Below are 23,750 nucleotides of genomic sequence, written 5' to 3'. Positions count from 1 at the left end.
GCGCACGTAGCTGGAAGTTGGAATAAAGACTCAGAGAGAGGGAGTTTTAAGTCAGGCCTGGGAATGTGCTTTCCGCTTCGAGGTTTTGCATCTGAACACTGGTGTCACTAAACATAAAATGAAGCATGGGGTGCAGTCACTTTTATATTTCACCAACGGGGTCTTAAACTTTAACATTCATACGCGCCAGTCTCACCGCCTTGGCCTGCCGTCATCTTATACATTTTATTAAAAGAATGCACACAGATCTGAGCGCAGCGGTCCCAGGGGAAAGCGTGACACACATTGGCGATAAACCTAACACCGTCTTCACGTAAACACCATGCTTCAAGGAAACACGAATAATAAAAGAGCGAATGCTTTTTCATTTCAAATTCATAAATTATAATTTAATATCAAGAACAAATTTACAGCATTTCTGTTGACAATAAGCTAGCACAAACAAGAATTGTTTTAACTATAAACCTCCACGCACACTCACGTACATTACTTGCAATTAATAATAATCATAATAAAAAAAGTATCTATACGTTATCAATACCCTGCAGTAATATATTTTATATATTTATATATAAAAACGTGGGTCAGTCGTTTAAACTGTTCGTTATTACAATCAAGTTGCATCATTCTCTGGTCCATATGTTGCTTCAGAACATGGAAAGATGACTATTAATCAAATATACAATGTGATCCCTTTTTATCCAATCACAAAATAGGGTCTGGTGTGTCGAAGGGAAGCCTCAGAACAAGTACAAAATTGCAAGCTTTCAACACGCACAAGGCATCTGTTACAGACCAAAAAAAAAAGGAAAACAAAAACTCAAACCAAGTAACTACCCTTTCCAAACCAAGTAACTACCCTTTCCAAACCAGCTCACCCTGTTAAGTCTTATTATTGAAAGCTTTGTTTCATTTTAAATACAAGGGCTAATGTACTGAATGCGCAGATTATATCTATACAGTGCAAAAAAGACATGAATTTACATTTATATATATACCAAATGTAAAATAGGCTAGTGACCTGTGGCCATGCATTCACAGTCTAAATACATTTGAAGGAAAAAAATAGTATGTTTATACATTAAAAACTGAACTTTCGTTGCTACTAGCTAAGTCTGTTACTCAATTTGAAGACATTTCAATTTACCAAAACATGGCAAACACAGATTTCCTTAATCACATATACTTTGTATAAAAGAAACTCGTTAAAAGGAACTGACCTATATTTACAACAATACTGCTTCTAACTGTTCTTTTGTACGTGAAATACGCGATGATAAGACTGGTGTTTTAAACCTTATAGTATTCCTAAGGTTTTAACACTTAAATAACAAATTAAATAAATTAAGAATGACCCCCCCACCCACCCACCCGACACACTCTTCACAGGCACTTTATGTTGGACATGGATTGGGCGTTAAGAAATGTATTACATTTCAACGTTTTAGGTGAGATAATACACGTTCTAAAAATATTTTGCTCTGACACGAAAAGTAAATTGACCCTTGAACCCCATTTTTCGTCGATGAAATAACTTAATATTTTCACTAATGACTGGCATCCGTGAAGCCCGCAAAAAACAGACAGGCAAATAAAATTGCATAACGAACCGTTTTCTTACTCCAATTCATATTTAAACCCGCAAACTTTGACTTCGTTTTGATATAATTAAAAAAAACCCAAATACGTGTTTCTTGGTGAAATGTTTGCTTCATGCGTAATAGTAAATCGGGTTAACAGTGTTAAACCAACAGAAATCTACTGAGCCAGAATATCCGTAATTAGCTAAATGGAGATGCTACGCTATGCTAATGCTCGACAAAGTACTCCTGATTCCTAAAAAGGTGAGAGCGCTGTTCTAAAGTAAAGTTTGGTGAACAATGATGCCAGGGTTCCTGCTCTTTAACTAGTGATATCGACCAGCAATTCATTTTTTTTGTCTTCACATACCTATTTTAGCGGGCTTATTTCTATTTGATTTCCTAAATAAAAATTAAAACCATTTCTCATCATTTCTCCCCACCTAAGTAAATCATACTTTGCCAGTACGGTAAGTGCACCTGCAGTATTTCTCATTGTGGAAACGCTTCCCCTATATTGCCATGTTTTCAGTTTTAATTCTAGAAGAACATTTTTTTTTCTTTACATCACTTACTGTTTCATAAAATACCATGGTAATATCAAAACTGTATACTACAGAATCACATACGCTGGTTTGGAACCAGACAGGAGAATAAATACAAAAACAGCCAAATGTACACGGACACGGGGAATAGGGCATTAGGAAAAGGTAACCATTTTAACACTTTTCTCCTACATGTCACCAAATTCTTCTTAATGCACTTTAGAGTTTAATTTCCCTCAAAAGGTCGATACCCCAAAAGTATTTTAACAGAAAGATTAAGTAGCGAATTATTCAGAACAAGATAGCCTTCAACAGGATTTTAAAAGTTCACATACTGTATCATTTTTAAAATTCACAGTCATTTCAGAAAATGTCTTTCTGGTGTAAATAAATTTGTGTAACAGCCGTTTTCTTTTTAAAAGAAGCGGTAACTACAGTAGTCTCTGTATCGTTGTTTTTCTCCTTCTGTTTATTGAATCGGCATGTAAGGCCAGTTAAAACTGCTTCCGGAAAGCAACATATCCCTGATAAGCGTTTCAATTGGCGTTTTACCTACCAAACGGACGAAAAATAATTGTTCTATGACCGAGGAGGAGACCGTGCGAAGAGACGGCAGGCGAAGTAAAAGTTTCCCAAATCGCGTCGGCTGGTTCGGGTACTGGCTTCTAACGTATTCCTCCAGAGCGCACTGAGACTTCTCTTGCAAACTCTCAACATGGGCCACATCTGAGAGACCACAAGCGTCTAGAGATGGGAGAAGACAAAATGAATTATTAAATCAGTCTCATGATTTATTTCCCCAGTAGTAATTCACAAACATGAAGAACATAATACAAAATAGGTAGAGCAAGCGAATTTTCCTTTTATATATAAGCATATCTCTGTCTGTGTATATACTCAATCTATCATTACTACCATAATTTTCTTTCTTAAATTGGCATTATCCAGTTATTTTATTGTGTCTGCAATAACAATAGGGATACGTAGGCCTGATATTTTGAGGTAACTGAACACCAGCTTATCTCAAATTACTTCAAAGCCTGACTCACATCGAACTTTTAGATCAGCCGCGGATTTTTATTCGGAAAATATCTGCAAAGTGTTTTCGTTATATATACTCGGACACGTCTTTACATTTGTCTTATTACAATTGAAAACTATGGAAAAACGAAAGCAACACGTTCACAGTGCAGCGATAGCGTTCAGAAAAATGGCTCTATAATCACCAATAAATATGGCCGTCACAGATTTGTTAAAAAAAAGCCATCTTACTTTTTGTTTACTTGCTTTCAAATTGTTAACCAAACGGAATGACTTAAAAGCAGAAAAACTATATATATATATATATATATATATATATATATATATATATATATATATATATATATATATATATATATATGTGTGTGTGTGTGTGTGTGTGTGTGTGTGTATCACGAGTCTATTTATACCGTTATTCTTGATCGATTCCAGCCTTGATCGATGTAGGCAACCATATTTAAAAGCGCCCGTATTCGAAAAGCTGCATACAATGCAGAAAGACAAAAGAGATAACTGCGAAAAAAAACTAGTTACACCCAAATCCTCCCTATTGATTGATTATGCTTATGTACCACTACGCCTATTCCAGGCCATTTGAAGCCAGTACAAAGATAGTGCTTGTGTGAATGCATTTATATTATATCCACGTTATTGTACATTAAATATCCTTATTGTCTCAGCGTCGACGTACCTTATATTTCTACCCATTTAATTCAGTAAAGTAATGAACTGGGAAGTTCATGACCCCTTTCTGGAAAAGGTCCAAAGAATGTTTTCAATCACCATTCCATCTTAGCATAACACAGGGAACATTTTCAGTTTTTCCTCAGATGGAGCATTTTTGATGTACTGATTTCAAGACCTAAAACTACGGCGAATAATTACAATTCTTAAGTGAAAATAGATGAGAGCTTTTACAGACAAACGGAGGTCGCCCACGGGTGACACGCCGAGGCGTTGCGTAATTAGGCATCACTTTAATAAGGAGGAACCGCTCCGGGCTTGGAGCTTCCTTACCCTTGTCTGCTCCAAACACGACATAACTCATATATGACATCCACATAATCACAAATAAAAGGCTAAAGGACTTAAAGAAGGGTCACTTACAGGAACAGTGTATCAATTTCAGTTAGTGTTACTGATGTTGCCTCTTATAAGAAACTAATAACAGATTACGGAATTAGGCATACCTCGCTGAAATTTTACGTGTTTTTAAACGGGATTTTTGAAAAAGCGTTTCATACAGTTAGAGTGAACTACTACCAATAGAAGATGTCTATTATTTCATATAGTTTGTTTATTTAAATCTTCATGGGTGCCATACTTCTTTAGTTTCAAAGGCAATTTTATACCGACTTGCCCGAGAATGATTCACTTTATAACTGCCGTCAAAGTGCTAACAAGGCCTTTCTGTCTTTAACAGACGCAGATCTGCTGTGCAGGTACACACAAAGCAAACCCAACCAGCCGTGAGTGAGGCGACCCAGCGACTCAAGTTCAATTCGACTTACCAGAGGTGAAAAGCACTACGGCCTTTAAGCAGCTGTACTCGGCTGAGTCGACGTGCAAAGCTTTCAGCTTCTCCACTTGCTCCTGGAAGATCCTAATGTGGTCCATGAAGGCCACCACTCTGTCCGCGGACATGGGGGAGGCGTGAAGGCCAGCGGCTGCCAGCAGAGGAGCCACATGGAGAGGCATGGAGCACTGCGCTGCATTAAGCACAAACAACTCGCTCCAGGTCAACCTCAGGAGGGCCACCTGGTCCGTAATCTGCAAGTCTGGGAAGAAGGGGATATTCCTGGCCCACTCCACGGCAGAGAAAAGCATCCTGGCCGCCAGTTCACATATGTTTTCGATGCCCATAATGTTGTTGGGCTGCATACACTGGCTGCCGTATCGGGACGTTGGGTAGGGCTCCGCTCGCAGAAGGAGAGAGATATATCCGGATAAGTATGAATGGCAGTGCAGAGGGTCTCCATTTGTCAAGGCGAACTGGCCGTGGTGTGGCTGTGTGGGTGGCATCCGTCCCCTTTGCACCGCTGCAGTAAAAAGAGAAACCTTAGATATTGATGCCTGAATTCCACTCATTAAAAAGTCGTAATTTTACCACACATACACAAATAGGACCTCAGAGAAAGTAGCTATAGAAACAGACACACGCACGCTTACAAACAAGGGTTTCGTTATTGCCTTTCACTCCTCCTCCGTTATTATCAACGTGAACATTAATGGATGAGGCAAAACTAGTTTTAACGATGCAGGAGGAGACACAAGCAGACACAGTCTAGCCGCACGTTATAAGTACGCCTGCCATTTGCTGCAATCGGCGAGCTGATCGCTTTCACATTAATGCTTCACTTTTGAGGCTGATAAAGTAGACCGTTTGGTAGGCATTTTAATCAGATTCATGGCATGCACAAAGCACGCTAAGCGGACCTTGCCTACTAACCCTTAACCTACTTAGCTGCCTATTCATGCAGTTCTGTGTCCTGCAAAACCGAGGCTGGGATACAATGTAAAACTGCGCTCAGTCCAACGACATAAGCGTTTCTTTATAGCTCCGCATTAAAAAAATATTGTCATATTTATCAACACGATTACTGCAGGCTGTATGTCCCCAACACTATTTAAAGTCACAATTTGTGTTGTTTCGAACGTGGTCTCTCCCCAGTCTTTCGTTATAAAAGAGCGACTGCTCGACTTAATGCAATGTACAAGCGCACATAATTTCCACGTAAAATGTATAACTAAACGCACAAACGTGATTTGGGCCTACAATTTTAACCCCCCCCCCCCCCCCCCAAAAAAAAAGATACTAAAAATATACAATTTAGGGCAAAACGATTAATACACACACACACACGCACGTTGAAGTACATATAAAGTCGCAAATGTAGGCGGTGTTTTTGCGTGCTCCGACGGACATCCCGGAGAAAAGCCTTAAGCAGGAGGAACCCGGAATAATAATCGCAGCACCACGGAGAAGCGATCTTGCTAGAAACACAACACACGCGCAATCGGTAAGGAAAGATCCCAATACCTTCCCGCCTCATGCCAACCTTGAGGCATTTTTTAAGGCGGCAGTACTGGCACTGATTGCGGTGGTGCTGGTCAATGGGACAGTTCCTGTTGGCTCTGCATGTGTAGGTCAGGTTCCTGCGTACGCTCCGTTTGAAGAAGCTCTTGCAGCCCTCGCATGTGAACTGGCCATAGTGTTTGCCACTCGACTTGTCCCCGCAAACAACGCATTCGATGTGCTGGGGTTGCTGTTTGTCCGGCGCCTGGCCGGTGTGGTTGGGCGGCGTAGACTGCGTTGTGCTTCCCGGTGGTCCGCCGCCTTGGACGGGCGTTTGCGGGTTCGGTGGAGCGACCTGAGAGGCGGCCAGGTTCAGATGCCCTGATTGAGGGGTTGGTAGAGACAGCGGTCCTTGAGGGGTCTGCGAAGAGAGGGTCCCCGGGGTCTCGGCCACATCGTCCTGGGAGCCTCTCCACACTGCCATTGCCATATCTATCAGCCAACGTTAAGTAACTTTTATTGTCTTCCGTTTTTGGTATTGCGGGGCTTCAGCTATGAGCTCGGAGACAGAAAAAGGCGTATATATCTTTTTTTTATTTCGTTGAATTTCTCCGGCGAATCCCGCACAAAATAAAATTTGTAAAATTGCTTAAGCAGAACAGGCTTGGATGTTAAAGGCTGTGAGAAGATGAGCCGAATAGCAGCCGTGCGCTAAGAGGCCAAGTCCAGAGGTGCTTGCAGTCGGCCATTCAGCAAACCCATTGATGAAAAAAATATAATTATAACTGTAATAAAAGGAGACGGACGCAACTGAAACTGACAGCGCCCGACGGACAGTTTAGCGATGACATGCGCACAAAAAGAAAAGGGAAAAATCAGGTCTTGGATACCGGCAAAGGACGATTTAAGTTCCAGAAGAGCTGTTGGGAATAGACGAACAGTAGTAATAACAACAATAATAATTAGTAAAAAAAAAATATATATATATATATTGTTGGTTCTTCCTTTCTTGTTTAGGAGCACCACACGGTCGACGCTGGAGTCAAGTATGAAGTCAACTCTCTGGGAAGCGAGGAGCAGTGCTTAAACAAAAAAGAAAAAAAAAACGAAAAGAAAAAAGATCACAACGTACGGAACATCCTTATCCTTCGTGCTCGAAAAAAAGAAAAAGCAAAGAGGACGGAATCAAAGTGATGGAATATAATTTTGAAAAGGTGGGGAGGTTAGAAACTGATTGCGATTTGCCGGAGCCGGGCTGGCAGCACGCTGTCTCTCTGATCGGCTCGCCCGGCTCTCTATATAGTGAACTTTGACACGACTGCCGCAACTTAGCGCACGTTACCATGGAGATCGCCTTCCATATAAGGCAAACCAACCGTGTTTTGACTGGTCAGCGTACACGGACCGCCCCCTATCACCGGACCCCATTGGCTGTCTGGGCGCTGGAAGCTCCTCGATGCTCTGGGGGGGAAAGCGAGCAGGACGCTTCGCGCTGTCTTAAAGACGGTAGTTTTAGCGCTGTCAGGCAATGACAGCTCCCTATTCAGCATTCACGCAGACACAAATAAAATTTTAAACTCTCATTCTCTGTCCGCATTTTGTTGTTGTATCATATTGTAGCGAAATTAAAATGTAAGACAAAAATGCAACACAATAGAAAGTAAAAGTAGGCGTAACGTTAAAGAATATGACATAGAAATAACTTTGGCAATGCACTTTGTTTTTTTTTTTTTTTACAGACAACATTTAAATAATTGTTGCTGATAACAAAGCTTCCATTGTTTATTCAAAGTTCAAGTGGCACTTTCAATCTTGATAAAAAATCTTGTCCTCAGCAAAATATAATTTATGGGCATGTAGCAAGTTCTTGAAATTCATAATAATATGTAGTTAGACCTGAAAAAGCCAATGGTTCCAGAACAATTAAAATATGAGAAATAATTTGTAATTTTCTCTGTATCACGTGCAATTTATTTATTACATTAATAAAAAAAAAACAATACTTTTGCTCAAGATCAGTCATGAATCGTATCATTTAAAGCAGGTTATGTTATTTAAAAAAATATTTATGCCTTACTTTATAGTAAATTCTTTTAAATAATATAGGCCTAAATTAGTCTGTTTTATGACTGCGCGAACTGTATTGCATTTTAGTAATACGCTTGGATGCACACATCTTAATATGTGGGCCTGTATCGTACTAATTCGGAATCGTTATCCAAAATTTTCAGGAGTTTTTTAAGTGTATGGTACTTAATATTTTTAAAATTCAATTTAAACAAAAATTTGGAACTTTAAAACTAATTCCTGGTTGTTGGATATTTTCATTAATAAATCCAAGTATGGTTACGCGTGTGTCAAAGTGATGTAATCAAACGAAATTAAAACAAAGCCGCAGAATGTATGCATATTTCTCAACAAAGAATACGTTATACTCGGTCCGTCCGAGGCTGAGGATTTTTTAAAGATGTGTAATCATTTAAAAGCAAGTTAATGGAGAAAAACTATTTTAAAATAGAGCACTACATTTATATATTTATAAAGAACCAGCTACTCGTTGCAAGTCAAAGGCACGATTTCACTTTTTTTTGCTACAAATGCCACTGAAAAAGCAAAAACAATATCGCTAATTAAAATTCACATTCTTGTTTTAATCAAAAGGACAATAGCAGGAATGCTTCTTGGTGTCTTAAGTCTGCCATAGACTGTCGGGAGAGTGCAAGTAAAACGTCTTTCACCCAGTTATATATTTTTTAGCCTCAGTGGTTGCATGTGGAAATAGTGGGACTTGGGAAGTAGGTCCCACTGAGCTCCTGCGGTTTTTCAGACTGTGCAGCCTCTTTCCGTCGGCTTACCGTACTTTGAAAATCACTCGGGGCTGTCACTCCTGGTACACAGCACAAAAATCAGGGGATCTGCTGTGCAAAAGGGGGGCAAAACCTACACAGTTATATTATAGTGAGCGATAGTATACTGGTGCCCCCTAGCGTACGGTTACATTTCATCAGCTCGCTTAAATAGACGGCAGTCCTGCAAAGCAATCCGGCTCGATCTCCTCCGGCCGCCAGCGAGTCATTTGCGCCGCTTTCATCTGATTGACGCTTCAGGGCTTTTTTTTTCCTAATTGAGTTAGACGTTTCTGAATTACGCATTTGGGTCCACGCATCATCCTTCCTTCAAGTTGGATATTCTGTGTTTCATGTATTTCCGCTTGTGCTTAGCCCGAGGGCAATACTTTTCTCGAGTGCTGTTATTTTAGGTTTTACTTTGGAAAACGGACAATGCAGGTACTGTAGGTGTCACTTTGGATTTTTACTATTTTGTGGTAAGTATGGAGTCGCCATTTATTTTCTAAAAAAAACCTTCCATTTTATGACGGTAGGAAATTATCTGACGGGCAGCGTGATGATGATAATTTTAGGTGTGTGTGTGTGCGCGCGCGCGCGAGCGTGTGTGTGTGTGCACGCCTCGCAAAAATCAGACATGCACAAATATAAATGTTCACATTAATACTGTTGCCTCAAGTCTTCGGCCGGGATTGAACAACTCACAAGAAGTATCGCAGTGAATTGAACGGTTTTAGTTGTAGTTTCCGCATTTCGCATTTGCGGGGTTTTCAGTAAACATAACAGTTCTATAGAACCAAGCGGAGACATGAGGGTTGGCTTCACATCTGCTGGTCGGGGGCTAGTGTCTCGGGATGGACACCTGTCCGTTTGTAAGAACCTGCTTTAAACGGTCCTACAAGGGGAGTCCTTACGCTCAACTAAAGAAGATCTTTAAAATTAACCGAGATAGATCGAAAAGCACATTCATTATCTCATCATTGTTGATTGGGATGACGATTCAAAAACTCTTATATATAACGCATATTTCAGAGACGGCAGTTTGTGTTGACGGTTTTTAAAATGACATATATTTTTTTATTTTTACATTTTTTTACGGATTACCATTTATGTAAAATAAGACTTTTTCTGGCTGTTAACACTAAAATTTATGTGACCTTAAGGAAATGAAACGTTTTAATCTATTAGTCATAGTGGGGTTTACCCAAAATAATGCAGATTTCTAAGTGTATATGTACATATAGGTATTTCAGCACTGGGCATGTATGAAGGTATTTTTGCTCCAGCTGTATATAATGGTATTTGGATGCTTGTTGATGTCATTCAGGCGTGGGACTGCCTATTTCAGGTCCTGGTGTATGTGGAGATATTCTTTTCAGTGTAGATGTGTTTGGAGGTATTTATGGTGTAGATGTGTATGGAGGTATATCATTTGTGTATTATTACTGAGATATTTTGGGTTTGATGCATATAGGGATATTATAAGGGTATGCGTGTATGGGAATTTTTCAGGTGTACATATTACTGGAGATCTTTGAGCTTGATATCAATTTTTTTTCAGGTCAGTGAATATTATGTTTTAGTCAGTCATAAGGTGTTAGGAAGGGTGATTTTGTGTTTTTAGCAAAAGACAACGTTTCCCATGAATTCAAGTATGAAGAGCCCATTCCATGGATACACAAGAAAATGTCATGGACTATATCGTAATAACTAATTTGCTTTTAGTAATTTATTTTTTGCTAAAAAGATGAAAGCAAATACAGCACTGAAACCAAAAGGTGATATAGGGATATATATACATTCTAGTAGCCATTGTTGTGTAACTGATTCAAAAACAGACAGTTTTTTGACAGTGCATAAACTTCAAATGTTCTTTGTTGTCCCTTATTAGATGCACCACTATTCATATTATTTAGAATTCAGTTTTCATTTAATAATTGTGCTCCTGTATATATAATTACATTTATTTTATTCAGTAGACACTTGTTTAATGTGTTGTACAAGTGAGGAATATAATATATTTTGGTAATAGTTTAATGTATTGGAGTCAGTTTCTGCTCGAGTACCCAATGCATAAAAATGGACACATATACAGATATTGTTTTAATGTTATGCTAAAGACACACTATAATATGATCTATACATTTTGAAGGATGGTGTATCCTGCTTGTGTGACAGGATTCCCCAGGGCACTTGTGCACCTGCACACATACACACAGTCACAAACCAGGACCAGGAGGAAACCCACCCAACAGTGGGGAAGATATATAAACCTCCACACGCAGCTGAGGCCAAATTCAGCCGCCGGCTGCTCTGGACGTGACAGGCAGTCCAGTGAAGCCACAGCATCACCTTATAGTCAGATATCTATAAACAGAATTTGGCCAGCCGGCACATACAGATCTCACGCTCCTTATCAATACGGATCACTGCGCCACACATAATATATTATTCATGCTAAATCTCACCAGCAAAACACACAGATGATGTAAACGATGTGCCCGTAGTTAGTATGTTTTTCATGGAAGACATACTATGGACAGGACTCTGGTGTGCTTGTGTGTGCGCACGCGTGTGTGTATGTGTGTGTCTCTGCGTGTCAACAGGAGAGACAAATAGGTCTTAAGAAGCTCCATTACAATCAACCTTAGCCTGAACTTTAGCACAGTGACTCTCAGCTGACTTATAATTCACCCTTTATTTTGCAGAGCGAACCCCTGTATGGGAAGCAGGAAATTCAGCAGGACCTTATCACCGCCTTCTGCTTGCCCTCGGAGCTAGAGGCCCAGTGCACCAGGGTCGCCAACACCCTGCGCTGAGTAACCCCCCCCCCCCATATTCGTAAGGAATTAAAGACTTAACTTTCTAAATCAATTTCAAGAAACACAAACGAGAAGAGATGCCTAACAAAATTAATTGTGCCTTCATACACCTAAAACACAAAATTAAATATGTTAAATCATGAAAAGGTATTATAAACAAATGTTAAAAACTAATAGTGGAAGCCTGGGATATTTAAAACTATTTCAAATTGAGTTTTATGTTTAATTTTTTTATTTTTATAATGATGATGTAGTTTTACCTGTTTTTTTTTTTACTGGAACTGCTGGGGTTTGTGGAAATAACATGGGATGGTGTGTTATTTCATTCTGATATAATGAGTGAACTTCCCAAAAAGACTATTTACTGTTCTTCGCCCATTCAGCATTCATTGATATCGCTTACAATCAAAGCAAACAGGATTCTGGTTTCGGTCCACAAAGACCCCTGGCTTTCTGCCCAAATACGGTATCATTTGTTCAAAGTTACTTTAAGTTTCAGAGTAGCATCATGACCCCGGGACGCCTATGGGCGCGAAGCTTGCGACTGTAGGATGCAGCTGTGCTTCATTCATGTCATCATTCTGCCGGCAGAGCAGAGCTTCATCGGAGTGCTGCTCTCCCTGCATGATGTGCTCTTTCTGGTGGCACCCCCCCCCCCCCCAAAAAAAAAAAGAGTCTGAGTTATTGTCTCCCAGCACCACACCTGTGCAGCAATGTGATACGATCACACCTGTCATCTCCAGCACTGATGCTGCCTGTGATACATTTTGCATAGAAGTTTGCTTTAGTGCCGTCACCGTACGCAGAGAGGGTACCAGGAAGGCTGGAATTAGTGATGGGGAAAAAAGAATCCATAAGCAATAGATTCCATCTCCATCCTGCATGGAATCACTCCACGCCAGTAATCCATCGCCTGTTGCTTTATAGTGAAGGTGAAGGACAATGGAGGAGGCTACACCTCCCCACCCCACGATCGCTTTCCAGGGAACTTGCAAATAATACAACATCGATGTTAGTGCATCATTTACGTGACACGAGCAAAGGCCGTCACCCTCCCCCGCATGTTCACTGTTGAGCAACCTCCATTCTTAGCGGTCTCCTGCCACTTAGTGCACGTGATCATTGTTCACTTATCGTAAATGCTTTAACGTTATAACGTGACATAAGGGTGCCTGTGATTTGTGACATTTATTAATTTTTATGTTGTAGGGGTTGGGTGATTTTATTCATTTATATTATTATTATTATTATCTTCATTTGCAATATTATTTTATTTTCGTTTGGTAAGACCAAAACAGAACTGACAAAAGTGTTGAGTCTGTGCCGTTTGTCGTGCTCGTTATGCTCTGAGCTTGAAGAGTTTCTAGAAGAACACGGAAACCAATGATGCCTGACCGCTACAGAGCTGCATGCTTTCCTAAGGCTTTTCTGTGGTATGCGTGGTGTCTAAAGCAGGATTCATATTTCCTATAACTGTTGTTTCGAGGTACGTTGTTATGCTACAAACTGTAATGAAACAGAAATGAGCCGTGGGCTCCTAGATCAGTATGCTGGGCCATTGGCTGCCACTCTTGCCTTGCCTTTGTCTTCGCTGCATTTCCACCCAGGTGTTGTGCCATCCTCACCGTGCTGGGCACTGCCCATACCCCCCAGCAGGGCGGAGCCGTCCAGCTGTTCCGCCCTCTCTGGCTGCCCCAGTCATCATAAACGTTTGTTGAAGGTGGAGTGCTTTTCACACTGCGGGCAAACAGGTACCCCTACCTTATTCATTACTCATTATTATACACCCAGTACTTGCTTCTTAGAAATTGATCGTCATTCCAACATATAATGTTCAAAAGTATGTTTTTTTAATGTTAAATAAATCCATATATGCAAAGTAAACCTAGTCACATGGGGTTTCATATGAAATCAGATTAAATTTCTGTGTGAAATGTACCCAAAAATCAACTTGGTGCTTGACAGATAACCCTCATACTTGTAAAACAACATACAGTGGTACCTCGGTTCTCGAACTCACTAGAACTCGAATTTTTTGAAAGTCCAACAAACCAGTTTGACCTAGAACTCGATCTGAATATTAGAAGTCGAACCGTGAACGCTGACCTAATATAAATTGTACGCGCCAGGAAATGAGTCATACTACAATGCAATTCTTACTTGAATGCCTTCTTCACAGACTGGACGATTAACCAAATAAAGCAGCGCAACATTACAGTAACTAACAATAAATAAACCACTAACTTACGTGTACTATTAGAGCATTTATGTCATTTATTTAAACTTTATTTTACCAGGTAAATTAACTGAAAACCAGTTCTCACTGTTTTACGTGATATTCGGGAGAAATAGCAGATTACGCATGGGAACTGCCTGGGATACAAACGTCATGCGTGTATCTAAACTCTTCAGCCAATAAGGGCAAAGGTGTGTCGTCACGGAGGCGGTTCCAGTTTGTGCAGCCGGGTGAGAGGTCGCAATGCATCTAACCGTAATGCATTGCGTCAGGATCAGAATGCGTTGCTTTAAGCCAGCGCTGTAAGCAAGTCGAACGCACCCAATGACCAGACTGGAGAAACAAACTGAAAGGCGGACTTAATACAGAGGACTAATGACAACAACCAGAAACAGATGATCACATGGGGATCCCACACGAGGTTAACGAGGGGGCGTGGCACACAGAAGGAGCGGATGATCGGGGCAGGACAGGGGTAATGTTTCTTTATCGTTTTGGAAGCCATTAAGAAAAAAATGCTCTTCTTGTTTTATCTTGTTCATTTTGTATTTAAATGCTAAAAAGAACCCCACACATATTTAGGTGTAATTTTGGGGGGCCGGGAACCAATTTATTGGTTTTCCATTATTTCTTATGGGAAAAATTTTATCAGAACACGAACTTTTTAGAATTCGATCCGGAGTCCGGAACGGATTAAGTTCGAGAACCGAGGTACCACTGTATTCCTATGTTATAGATCTGTTAGTTAAAGTCTGAATGGCTATAATTACGGTTCGGGTTAGGTTACTAAATCATCCAGAGTGAAAACAACTACAGCACATATGTCCTACTGGTCATGCTATGAACCTTCTGATCACTTAAACAGACCAGCTATCCGCTGGTAACCAGGCAGGCTCTGTCTAACCAGGGTATATCCAGGACTTCTATTCTATATGATTTCTCTACTGACTAGCGAAATGGATGCTCTCCATCAGGATAGGCCGATAAATAACGTCAACACACACACACTTACCCACACATGTACACACACACACACACACACACACACACACACACACACAAATGCAGCTTCTTCAGAGAAACGTCATAGATCCCTAGAACACGAAGGAATGTAAGATGGAACCGGATGGTCACAAGCCAACAGAGCCAGATGGAGGCCGATTCTGAAAAAAAATAATTACTGAAAAAGTTTGTAAACACCCACCTACATTTGCCTACATTCCCCAGTAAACCTCCTGACTGCCTTCCAGAAAGAACAAAGTATGGCTGGTACCACATCCTCAGAAACGGAAAGCCGCGCTGACGGCAACGTCTTCTGATGGAAAGTGTTACCTGGTCGCGTGTGAGACACTGCAGCAGAACTGGCAGTTTCCTCGAGGTTTCTCCCTAAGGTGAAGTCATGCCAGACGCATCGAAAGCTTCAGGGAGGCCTTTGATGGAACACAAGGCCTTCAAGGCTTTTCCATTTTTGCGTGAAAGACTTTTCACACAGAAACATCCACCTAATCGATAATTAGAAATACCGGCAAATCAGCAGGAAGATGTTTCACATGAATGTTCCAAAACCAGCAAGCAATATTAATGGATTATTAACATCCACAATGCTGGTTTTATCTGTTTATCTATGTATTTGTTCATTACATTTTGGTAGAAATGCTGATACAGGATTTGATTTGTCTTTTATTAATGGTGATACATTGGCAGGCACAGTGACGTCAGTGAGTTACTTAACCATTTGGCTTGGTTGCCATGCGTGATATAAGATTTTCGCTCTTTCTCTTATCAGCCCATTTGTTAATGATTAATTTATTTGCCGAGAGAATATATTAGGAATGTGTTTTTTTTTCTTAAAAACACAAATGTTATATTTTGGTACAGATATACAAAAAGACAAAGAGCAGATTGTCTCTACAAATGTTATGTAATTACATGAATGCGAGAATACATTTATTCATGAACCAGACAATTTTTAACGTCTCAACATAATTGTTGGTTTTCGTTAGATCTGTCGCATTGTTGTACGCAGATATGCAGGAGCTATAGGCAGCTCCAGATTTCACATCTTTGTCGAAACATGATCTTCCATGTTTGCCTTATGTTCAAGCCCCATATCTGGTCACAGAATCTGCAGAATGTTCGCTAACGTTAACTAACACCGGCCTGCTTTCTGTGGTCTAGACGGTCCATTGTGAAAGACACACTGTAAACGGAGAGGCGCTGAAAGTGCACACAGCTTCAGAGGATCCTGGGGAGGAGGAAGAGGAGTTTGAAAGGCAAGAGGCTCACGCTTATTTGTATACGTGGGTTTCAGGACGTATAGCTAGGCCTTGATTAGCGTAAGCGAAGTCCCCGACTCAAAAACAATCTGCACGCCTGAAACAATCTGTTCAGTTCGAAGACATGCCAGATATGTCTGACTGAAAATCAAGACACATTTGCGAGTTTTAATGACTCCCTTCGCCTAACCCGTCAGCATCTCCATAATGTGCAGCTAGTGGACACTAGGTGAGTGATGAATGAAAGACAGACACCATTTCATCAGTCACTGGTTGTAACTTAATTGTTCCCATATTAGAAAACATTTTCCTCTTTAAAAAGTCTCTGTGTTTTGACGTTTAAAAGACTATTGCCAGATGTAGTCAATTTTGTAATTTCATTGTAGTTGGACAAAGCCTTCTTTGAACAAAAAAAAAAAAACAACCAAAAAAAAAACCTCTCATCTGTTGTTAGAACTAAGTTCACAGTCATCAGTTACTTGAGTTCTGAAACTAATTGTTATAATCATTAACAAGGGATATTATTTTTAGTGGAAAAAAAATATCAAGGCATTTTAGCTGAAATGAGTTTGCTCTTTTGAGAAATTGGCTGTAGGTCACATGGTGTGACAGTCAGGCTTCAGCTGACAGCTTATTCGCTAAACCGGACTGCCAGGTACGCTGTCCTCCGCCATTCCAGAGAATGTGTGCTTTGACTACGGAGCTGATGAGGATCTGTAAACTGAGACGGGAATCGCACACTTAAAAGCGCGCCCTGACAAATCTCCTCAACATACATACCAGAAAATAACATAAATGCAGTTGTTAAAAATGCATGCAACATTTCCGCTGTTGTGTAAGCATGAATCACAGATGTTAAAATAGCGATCATTATAATAAATAATACTAACTTATGAAGGATAATATTTCTAAAGCCAAAATTGTTTGTAGATGTGTACTGCAGGCTCTGCTTTGAATCAGTTCTGCTCCTGTTATCAAATTTAAAGTCATCTCTCATAACTGTCAGTCAGAAGTTCAGCCTGTGCCTCTCAGACTCCACACTTGCTGGAGGATGAGGTGTTCTTGAGTTCCCTCACCCATCCCTTTGTCAAGCCGGCATTGTCTTCATCTTTTTCAGACCCAGCGTCATCATGAAATAGGTCTGCCTCTTTTTTTTGGTATTTGTTACCCTTTTCTGTCTCTTTGTGAACTGAAGCCAGACAGTGAGCTGGTGTTAGATGACATTAAGGCAGGGGACACAGAATGCAGGGCATCTTCCTGTGGAGCTCAGGGTGATTGCAGTGGCAGCTGCCAGAAAATGCATCCCTCAAATATTAATTTACCTGCTTACAAAATAGAAATAGGGCCCATTTCATCAGTATAATTGACTGGGGGAGACCAAAGCCAGACTTCTGCAGATAGACCGGTGTTTCCCAATCCGGTCCTCAGGAACTCGCAGACAGTCCACGTTTTTTCTCCCTCCCAGCTTCTTGCCAGTCCAGAGGGAGCAAAAATGTGAATGTCGGGCAGGGAGCTGGGAGGGAAAAAAAACGTGGACAGTCCGTGGGTCCCCGAGGACTGGATTGGGAAGCACTGCATTAGACTCATTTCCTTGATTACAAAAAGCATCCTAACCTCACTACAAAATGAGAAAACTATCTAATTATTAGTCAATTAATCAGTCAATACTTATTTATAAAGAGCTAGAGTGCTGTACCGGATACATGTATAACATTTCACTTATCAAACATTTTGAGGCACACTGTCTATGGTGGGAAGCTGTCCTGGTAGATATATATATATATATATATATATATATATATATATATATATATATATATATATATATTCAGCAAGAAATACATAGAATAATACTTTACTTTAGGGGGCACAAGTAACTTAGTAACTCAGTCACTACTCAAGTACAGTTCAATAAAAATATGGACTGTTATGATTGATTAATGATGAATGAATTTATATATTAACAGTGCACTACTACATTATTTGTGTCCCCTAGAGTAAAGTGTTACCACATTTTTAAATAAATGAAAACAAGTATGAGTTAAATGTGTAATAAGCACGGGGATAAGCAGTCTGCAGTGACGCGGTGTGACTGTCCATCACAGCGTGGCTTCAAAGCCCTGGGCTCACGCTCCTCAGCGTTGTGCCAGCCCCGCCTCCGTGTCACTGCCGAGTTAATGATAATAACAGAAAAAACTTGGAGTTATTGGTGACGATAAGGCAGAGAAAGAAGCCCATTGTGCATGCGATGAAAGGCTCATTGCTTGCTGCAAAGATGCCAGGGTCAACCACGTCAAGAATGTGTGCACCTAATCTTCTGCTGATCTTTATCTGACTGACCCAGGCCAAAGTGGAGGTCTGATGGATGGACAATGAGCCCTTGCGTTGTCCGGCATGCCATAGGATGGCCTTCCATAGCTACACGTCTAACTAAAACGTAGCTAAATCTGTATCTTGCTTTTTAATATTTTTCTTTTACTTCTGGCAGTTTCTGGAGTGACACAATACAACGTTAAACGTGGGTGTGTTAAAGAGTGAATAACTGAAGAAACACAATAAAATATGGACTAACAAATCACGGCGCGGAATGTGGAAAGTAAACGATTCACATTTTTGCAGCTGTTCAGAATGTACATTATTTACATTACAGGCACTCAGGTTTGGAAATAGATAAAGCTGTGCAATACTATAAATGTATGGCAGTGTGTCACTTTTGGGAATCGGGCAGAAGCCTGGAATGTCCGAAAGCGGCTGCGGCCCGAGCACTCCTGGCCTCAGTACCGTCGCTGGCGTGTCCTGCCCACAGATCGGGTTCCAGCGGTCACGGTCAGAACCCTCCCGCCTCTGAAAATGATAATCTCCAGTGGCTATCGGTGGCATTTAAAAGGTTAAGCAGATAAACGGCTGTTGTCAGAGCCGTCATAAAACAAGACAAATTGTAATTTAACAGTGGGGAAACCTGAGCCGGCCCACTTTCTTCCCGGGGGTCCTTACGACACAGATACACAGATGTTCCCAGGTGTGCGCCCCCCCCCCCCCCAGTACATGGTGACTCACGCAAAGAGCACCGGGGTAGCGCCGCTCCTCCAGGTCCCCCTTATCTGAAATCAAACGCTGCGGCCCTCCCTCTCCCAGTCCTCCACGGCGAACAAACGCCGATGTGTGGCTGCTTACGTCCCCGACAAAGGCCTGATATTTTATACCCAACGGACCTGAATAAAACCTGATATCGTGACATTTGTGTTTGGCACGTCCCCGGGTACTCCACACTGCGATGCTGTGCCACCTGCCACATTATTGGGCTCTTCTTTTAAGCACTAGTGCAAAAGAAAAATAAAGAACAGCCCAAAAAAATCAAATGGATAGATAACTTATTTAACGGGACACCCGCTTTCATAAAAGTGTGCACTTTTCAGCATGACAGCAATGAGTAACTTAATAAAAATAAATTTGCTTCTGGGGTCATTAGTTGCCCATATTTGACAATCAGTAATTAAAGGCAGATGGAAATTACTTTATCAAAACCATTGAATCTCTCATCGCTTAAAAAATGAATAGAGAACAGAAACTCTGAAATATTATGAAGTACATCAAATAGCTTGGCGTCCCATGACCTTGCAGACATATTAGAAACATTAGTTTATGAAATTGAGCAGAATTTTAGCCTCAGTTTAATTTCACCAACAGTATTAATATACTGATGTTCAGCTGTCATACTCAGGTATATATCAAATTGTCATCATTGAGTTTAAATGTCTGTTTATTGTGAATTCTGCAGCCTCAACTCATAACAAAATCATTCCACAAACTGAGCGATTCTTTGTTCTGTAGTATGAAAATACTGATTTTACAAATATTTAAGAGCTGAATTAAAAAAGTTATTGAAAGTCTGTAGGATGTGTTTGCGTCATTCTGGACAAACATGAAGCAGAGTGTAAATGGAGGGAGAAGGTGCGAGATTTTAATGTGATTATTGCGTATTCCTCGGAAAATCCAGCGCGTATTGAACTCGGGCCTCATTTTGAAGCACATACTCATACGCACGCACTCATTTAACTCCAGTCAGGCGTGAAGGCAACCAACGAACTGAGGCTGTTACATTAAAAGCAAGAAAGGACTGTCAGCGAGGAAGGGGGTGAGCTATGTGCTGCTGGCGATGGTGCTGCGTGACCCCCGAGCCCTCCGCGCTGACCTCTGCAATAAAGCCCGGCGCGGTAATTCAAGTCAAATGTTGGCAAGGGCTTTGGCAGTTTGGGAGCAGACGTGGGGAATTTCAGAGTCCGGCGAGCGTAGACCCCGAACCAGATGTGCAGCATTCACTGCAGAGCAGGAGCGGGCAGCTGCAGGTGTGGGAGTGAGCCGGAGGGGACGCCTCGCCAGTCACACCCAGGGTATCTATTGCCTTTGTTTAACCAGAGCCAGTCAGATGGGACGGATTCATTACTGAAGGTGGAGAACAGCACTATGAAGACGGACAGTCACTCTGCTGCCTAAGTGCAACCATCACTTAGTCTCAATTCCCACAGAAAAACTCCCATTAATGGCTCGACAAGGCTGTTACAGGCATTTTTCGTTAATGAAATTATTCACACATAGGTTTGAGGAAAAGTGCTCCCCGCATCGTCATAAGAAGGCGATCTTGGTCACACTTGAATTTGAAGGGATGTGGAAGTGTGATTAAATGAAAGGCACAGTGGTCAGTACCACAGCTTCCACGAGAGGATTCTGGGATACGTTTTCAAAATTCAGCTGCACCGCGATGGATCACCTGTGTCACTTCCTGCAGACACATCATTAGCAAATTTAAAGCATGGACTGTGAGTAACACTCTCAGTGCATGTTAGTCACTGTCGTTTAAAGTTGTTGCCACATCTGAAAAGCATATTTCTTTGTGACCAAATGCATGTCCATAATTTATATTGATTTTTACGATGATTAAACTCTTTGTGTTGTACTGTATATTATTAGAAATTCGACATCATTAAAGCATTTGTATTTAACTTTCTTATTGAAAATATACAAACACTCTTACATAAATGTATAGAAAAGTCTATTAAGCAGCAATAGAAATGAAGACAAATGGATCCAGTGCATTAATTTCCACATAACTTGGACATATAATGAAAGTGGGTCTTGCAGTATGGATCACTGTGACAGGGCTCTTTGTACTAAGCTTGTACATGATTGGGCGATTTCTCCAAGATGTTAATCCAAGGTTAATGTAGAGTACATGCATCCCCTCACCTCGCAGACCACTGATCTTGGCAGCGAACGTTCTCCAATGAGAAAGGTAAACATGAAAGATATTCATTATTTAAACTGTAAGCCTCCAATGTCACGCCAGTCCCCTGGAGCCCTCACGTCACTCACACGCGTGCTGTATAAACACACTAATAGCTGATACACCGATTCGTTCTTATAATGTACAGGTGTGGCGGGAAGCCTTGGGTGACTCATTTGTGTATTTATAATACTTCTGAAAACTTGGTAACCTAATTGTTTTCAAAGAATCATTCAGCTCATTTGCTTGCAAAAGAAAATAAAATACATTCAAGGTAATAGATATTAAAAGTAAAAGAGTAAATGTTACATTTCAAAAGTTGCATATGTTTTAATCCTGTAAGGATTATTGGGAACAGAAAAGCCTGAGACTCCGATTAAGTAAAAGATATCACACTACAGCTCGCAGCCAGCCAAATGAAACCAGTTTCAGGTCCAAGCTTGTCTCAGCGAGGAGAACTTTTCATGTTTGTTTTGCAATTTTTTTTTGTTGCTAACTAATACAACTTGAAAGGCTTCAGTAAAATATTTCCGGGGAGTCTGGCGCAAAGAGCCGGGGGGGGGGGGGGGGGGGGGCTTTGAGGTGGGTGTATTCCTCTGCACCTCTGGCCTGTCCAACATGGTAGTCTGCTGCTGTGTTCAGTGTTATCTTCAGCTCTGGACCTCTGACATTGACCAAAGCAGGCCAAGTGTCAGCAGTACTCCGGTATCTCAGGAAATTAGCTTTTGATTAAGAGAGCAGCTTTAGCGCTGCCTGGTCGCTGAGGTCTCTCAGACACCATCCAGAAACAGAGGGAGTGAAGCCTTGTAAGGACCTACAGTTTCTTTACATTAGTGGTGTAGTGCCTGGATAGAATATATTTCCTTAATTCCTCCGACAGCCAGATACGACACACACTGTGGACAAGGAGGGATAGTCCAAAGGTGAAGGAGGCCCTACTTATCATTGAGTCTGTGTGGAAACATCTAGAGAGGTTTATAATACTTTAACAAGGTTTTTCAGCCAAAGCGTATTTTTCTGCTAAATGTATAAAAACCTGATTTATCTTAAAACCTGAGATTTATTTAACCAGATGTGAAAATCCCCTCTTTAGGAAAAGAGAAAAGAACCATGTTACACTGGGATTTGGAAAGTTTCCTAGGAGATGCAACAGGGTGGGGGTGCATCTCAGGCTGGGGTGGGGGGGGGGAGGTGTTAGGGACCACATTCTGCATAGCACAGCGGTGACAGCGAGTGATGGGAGTGACGTTCAGCTTGTCATCGAACCCGGATCACCTGCCATCTCTCTCATAGCGGCCACATCTTCTATCCTTCCTACATTAGCTTCATAATTATAATGGCGAGGGGAATTTCTGGAAGACCAAGTAAAAAAAAGCGTACTTGCTATATTCAAGTGTGATGTCAATGTAAACTTTAAATTATTTGAAATACTAAGAATTGCTTTTATTTGCCCTAGAGAATTGTGAGTCTCCAGCCTTGAGCTGTATTTCATCACGGTTTGCTTCGCTTGTTGATGGTGCCTTTTGGAATTCAGAAGAACATCACTAATCATCCATTTAAAACACAGTTTCTCCAAATGGAGAGTCTTCGTAGAGGTAATATTTTTCCTATGAAATGAATAACCATCCAAAGTGCAAATATTCAACAATGAGAACAGAAAGAAATGGATTGTGCGCGACCCAAATGGTGCTATTTCCACTTTAACATTAGAAATATAAATATAATAGATGCTGTGTTTGGATTTTCCACGTGCTTCTGAGCCGCCGGCATGTCAGCCTGCAAATCCCCTGTTGTAGGAAAGCAGAGCAAACAGCGTTACAGAGAATCAACAACAGATCTCCATGGAAGCAAATGCACCACATTCCTCCAGTGCTGACACAGCCCTTATATAACTGCACGACTATTAAGACGTGTAGCAAAGACATACATTATTTATAACGCGAGTTTATAGCCCTGAAGTGTAATTTACATTGCATTAACCACATGATTCAAAGGTATATAATAAGATTTCCGTCAGTGAACAAAAATATCTAACTATATTATCCAAGCCAGCCCCAGTTTTTTTTCAGAAAATATCAGGCTTTTGTTTATTGTATTTAATTTGATT

At 40.8% G+C, this 23,750-nt stretch overlaps 1 protein-coding gene and 2 long non-coding RNA genes across 4 annotated transcripts in view; 2 read left to right on the top strand and 1 right to left on the bottom strand.

Moving 5' to 3' along the window:
* Window positions 1–1,375: 1,375 nt before the first annotated feature.
* Window positions 1,376–7,200, bottom strand: LOC111844988 (COUP transcription factor 2). Its single transcript, XM_023813995.2, has 3 exons — window positions 6,207–7,200; window positions 4,678–5,205; window positions 1,376–2,869 (listed from the first exon to the last, which is right to left on the bottom strand). Exons 1-3 carry the CDS (start codon window positions 6,670–6,672, stop codon window positions 2,595–2,597), a joined length of 1,269 nt encoding a protein of 422 aa, XP_023669763.1. The 5' UTR covers window positions 6,673–7,200; the 3' UTR covers window positions 1,376–2,594.
* LOC111844990 (uncharacterized) lies at window positions 5,199–7,765 on the top strand. The gene is made up of 2 exons (XR_002838519.2): window positions 5,199–6,186; window positions 7,200–7,765. It is a non-coding gene; the product is annotated as an uncharacterized lncRNA (long non-coding RNA).
* Window positions 7,766–9,208: 1,443 nt separating this feature from the next.
* Window positions 9,209–23,750, top strand: part of LOC111844991 (uncharacterized) — a 30,878-nt gene continuing 16,336 nt past the window's right edge. Inside the window, exons 1-2 of one of the 2 annotated variants that reach the window (XR_011993743.1) lie at window positions 9,209–16,359; window positions 23,100–23,238. This is a non-coding gene — a long non-coding RNA (uncharacterized lncRNA). The remainder of the gene's footprint in view (window positions 16,360–23,099; window positions 23,239–23,750) is intronic. The other variant, XR_011993744.1, reaches the window with a different exon arrangement.

The sequence above is a fragment of the Paramormyrops kingsleyae genome, chromosome 11, assembly GCF_048594095.1.
Source record: "Paramormyrops kingsleyae isolate MSU_618 chromosome 11, PKINGS_0.4, whole genome shotgun sequence".
Classification (NCBI taxonomy): domain Eukaryota; kingdom Metazoa; phylum Chordata; class Actinopteri; order Osteoglossiformes; family Mormyridae; genus Paramormyrops; species Paramormyrops kingsleyae.
This window is presented reverse-complemented; position numbering and strand designations above follow the sequence as displayed.

Excerpts from the sequence above, each read along its gene's own strand:
- LOC111844988 (XM_023813995.2), bottom strand. The coding sequence starts at position 6,672 with ATGGCAATGGCAGTGTGGAGAGGCTCCCAGGACGATGTGGCCGAGACC. Across the intron at positions 5,206-6,206 it reads GGTTGGCATGAGGCGGGAAG|CGGTGCAAAGGGGACGGATG; the intron begins GTATTGGGATCT and ends TTTTTACTGCAG. Across the intron at positions 2,870-4,677 it reads CGTAGTGCTTTTCACCTCTG|ACGCTTGTGGTCTCTCAGAT; the intron begins GTAAGTCGAATT and ends TCCCATCTCTAG.